The sequence below is a fragment of the Fukomys damarensis genome, unplaced genomic scaffold, assembly GCF_012274545.1.
Source record: "Fukomys damarensis isolate Sample0158 unplaced genomic scaffold, DMR_v1.0_HiC HiC_scaffold_23, whole genome shotgun sequence".
Classification (NCBI taxonomy): domain Eukaryota; kingdom Metazoa; phylum Chordata; class Mammalia; order Rodentia; family Bathyergidae; genus Fukomys; species Fukomys damarensis.
In genome coordinates, this window is record NW_022900935.1 from 12,880,936 (window position 1) to 12,883,070 (window position 2,135).

The 2,135-nt window shown below is 45.1% G+C and overlaps 1 protein-coding gene across 1 annotated transcript in view; it reads left to right on the forward strand.

The window, feature by feature from the left end:
* Window positions 1-1,855: 1,855 nt before the first annotated feature.
* Window positions 1,856-2,135, forward strand: part of Sfpq (splicing factor proline and glutamine rich) — a 15,183-nt gene continuing 14,903 nt past the window's right edge. The window contains exon 1 of the mRNA XM_010645286.3: window positions 1,856-2,134. Within this exon, the coding sequence (XP_010643588.1) occupies window positions 1,979-2,134 (156 nt within the window). The 5' untranslated portion in view covers window positions 1,856-1,978. The remainder of the gene's footprint in view (window position 2,135) is intronic.

Below are 2,135 nucleotides of genomic sequence, written 5' to 3' on the forward strand. Positions count from 1 at the left end.
TCACTTTTTTTTAGATGACACGAACTAGGTAGGAGTACTAGCAGATATGGTTAATGGATTTCAAAGACCCTAAAGAGGGGCCAGGGATTTAGCTCAATGGTGCCACCGCCTGCCTCGAAAGTGCAAGGTCCTGAGTTCGATCCCGAGTATCAGAAAAAGAAAGAACAACCCCACTGGCCAGGTGTGGTGGCACACATCTGTAATCCCAACACTTGGGAGGCTGAGGCAGGAGGATTGCCACGAATTCAAGGCCAGCTTGGGCTATGAAGTGAGAGGCTGTCAAAAAAAAAAAAGGAAGCTACAGAGGAGCTGGAAATGTAGCTCAGTGGTAAAGACTTGCCTATATATATGAGGACCTACGATCTTTTTTGTGTGTGTGTGGTACTGGGGATCGAAATCAGGATCTTGAGATTGTGAGGCAGGCACAGTGCCACTGAGCTAAATTCCCGGCCTAAGACCTACCATTCATTCTACCAGTTGTTAGAGAAGCTGGGAATTTTGAAGAAAAAAAATTATATAATTTATAATTACATAATAAACATAATTACATATAAACATAAAATACATAAACATATACATAATATATAAATATACATACAGTTTTTTGGAAACAAGGTCTCACTATGAAGCCCAGGCTAGCATCATACTTTATATGTAGCCCAGGCTGGCCTCGAAATCGGGATCCTCTTGGCTAAGCCTCCCTAGTGCTAGGATTACAATGTACCAAGCTGTTTGGTTTTTTTTTTTAACAGTCTCGGTATGTAGCTCAAGCTAGCCTTGAACTCACTATGCGGCCCAGGCTGGCCTCAAATTTGTGGCAACCCTCCTGCCTTGGCCTCCCTAGTGCTGGGATTACAGGCGTGCAATACCACACCCGGCTAAAATCAGATTTATGTATGTGTGTGTTGATATTGGGGACTGAACGCAGGGGCTTCACACTGAGCTACATCCACCAGCTCCCTATTTTTAATTTTTAAAATTTTTAGACGGGGTCTTGCTAAATTGGGCTCCAACTCTCTATCCTCCTACCTTATCTCCCTCAATGCTGGGATTACAAGTATGTGACGCTACTCCCAATATAGATATAATTTTTTTTTCTTTTGTTTTTGTACCTGGGATAGAACTCAGGACCTTGCACTTGCAAGGCAGGCAATGCTGTAATGTTTTAAGTACTTCAATCTGTTCATAAGGTATAAGTGGGGACAGAATTAAGAAAAAATTATATTCCTCCTGTCGTTTGTATCTGTAAATCATTATGTACATAGACAGTCAAAGGCTCTTTTAAAATAGAGTACACCTACCCACTCAAGCCTAATCCAAAATTTATACTTCAGCAAATTTGTATTCTTAAGGGGTTACAAAACAGTAACATTATTTGTAAGTGCTTCAAATCAGTGAACCTCTAATTTCAGTGGGCCGTCTAAGGCTAGGATAGATAGTTGGCATTCAGTTTATAACTTTGAACAGGGGAAAATAAAAACTGTTTTTTTTTTTGTTTGTTTGTTTGTTTTTTGGCAAAGAGAGCAGACCGTTTCTAGAGGAAATCCAGAAAGTATAGAGACCTCCAACTCCTCTCCACAGGGATGATAGAGCCCTTGGTTTTCCGCTCTCACGGAAAATTGCCTAGGCATGCTCATTCAAATTTCTTCCAGCAAATCACAGTGACATTCGGCCTATGCCTTCCCGCTCATTCGCCAACTGGAAAGCTCAGCCTCCGGGTGCCTCCCTCCTCTCACCCTGCAGCCAATAGGAGAGATTTTCCGTTCGTGATTTGTTGTCACCAAGTGCTGCACTTATAATTGGTTATTTGAGCTGTCAATCGACGTGTGGGCGGTTCCATGCCAGACTGGCCTATATAAGTAGAGGACAAAGGCGGCGCACCGCCTGTGTCATCCGCCATTTTGTGCGAAGCAAGGTGGCCTCCACGTTCCCTGAACGTCTTCTTCGCTTCTGCCTTGACCGCCCTTTGACCACAGACATGTCTCGGGATCGGTTCCGGAGTCGCGGCGGTGGTGGTGGCGGCTTCCACCGGCGTGGAGGAGGCGGTGGACGAGGTGGCCTCCATGACTTCCGCTCTCCTCCGCCCGGCATGGGCCTCAATCAGAACCGTGGTCCCATGGGCCCGGGCCCGGGAG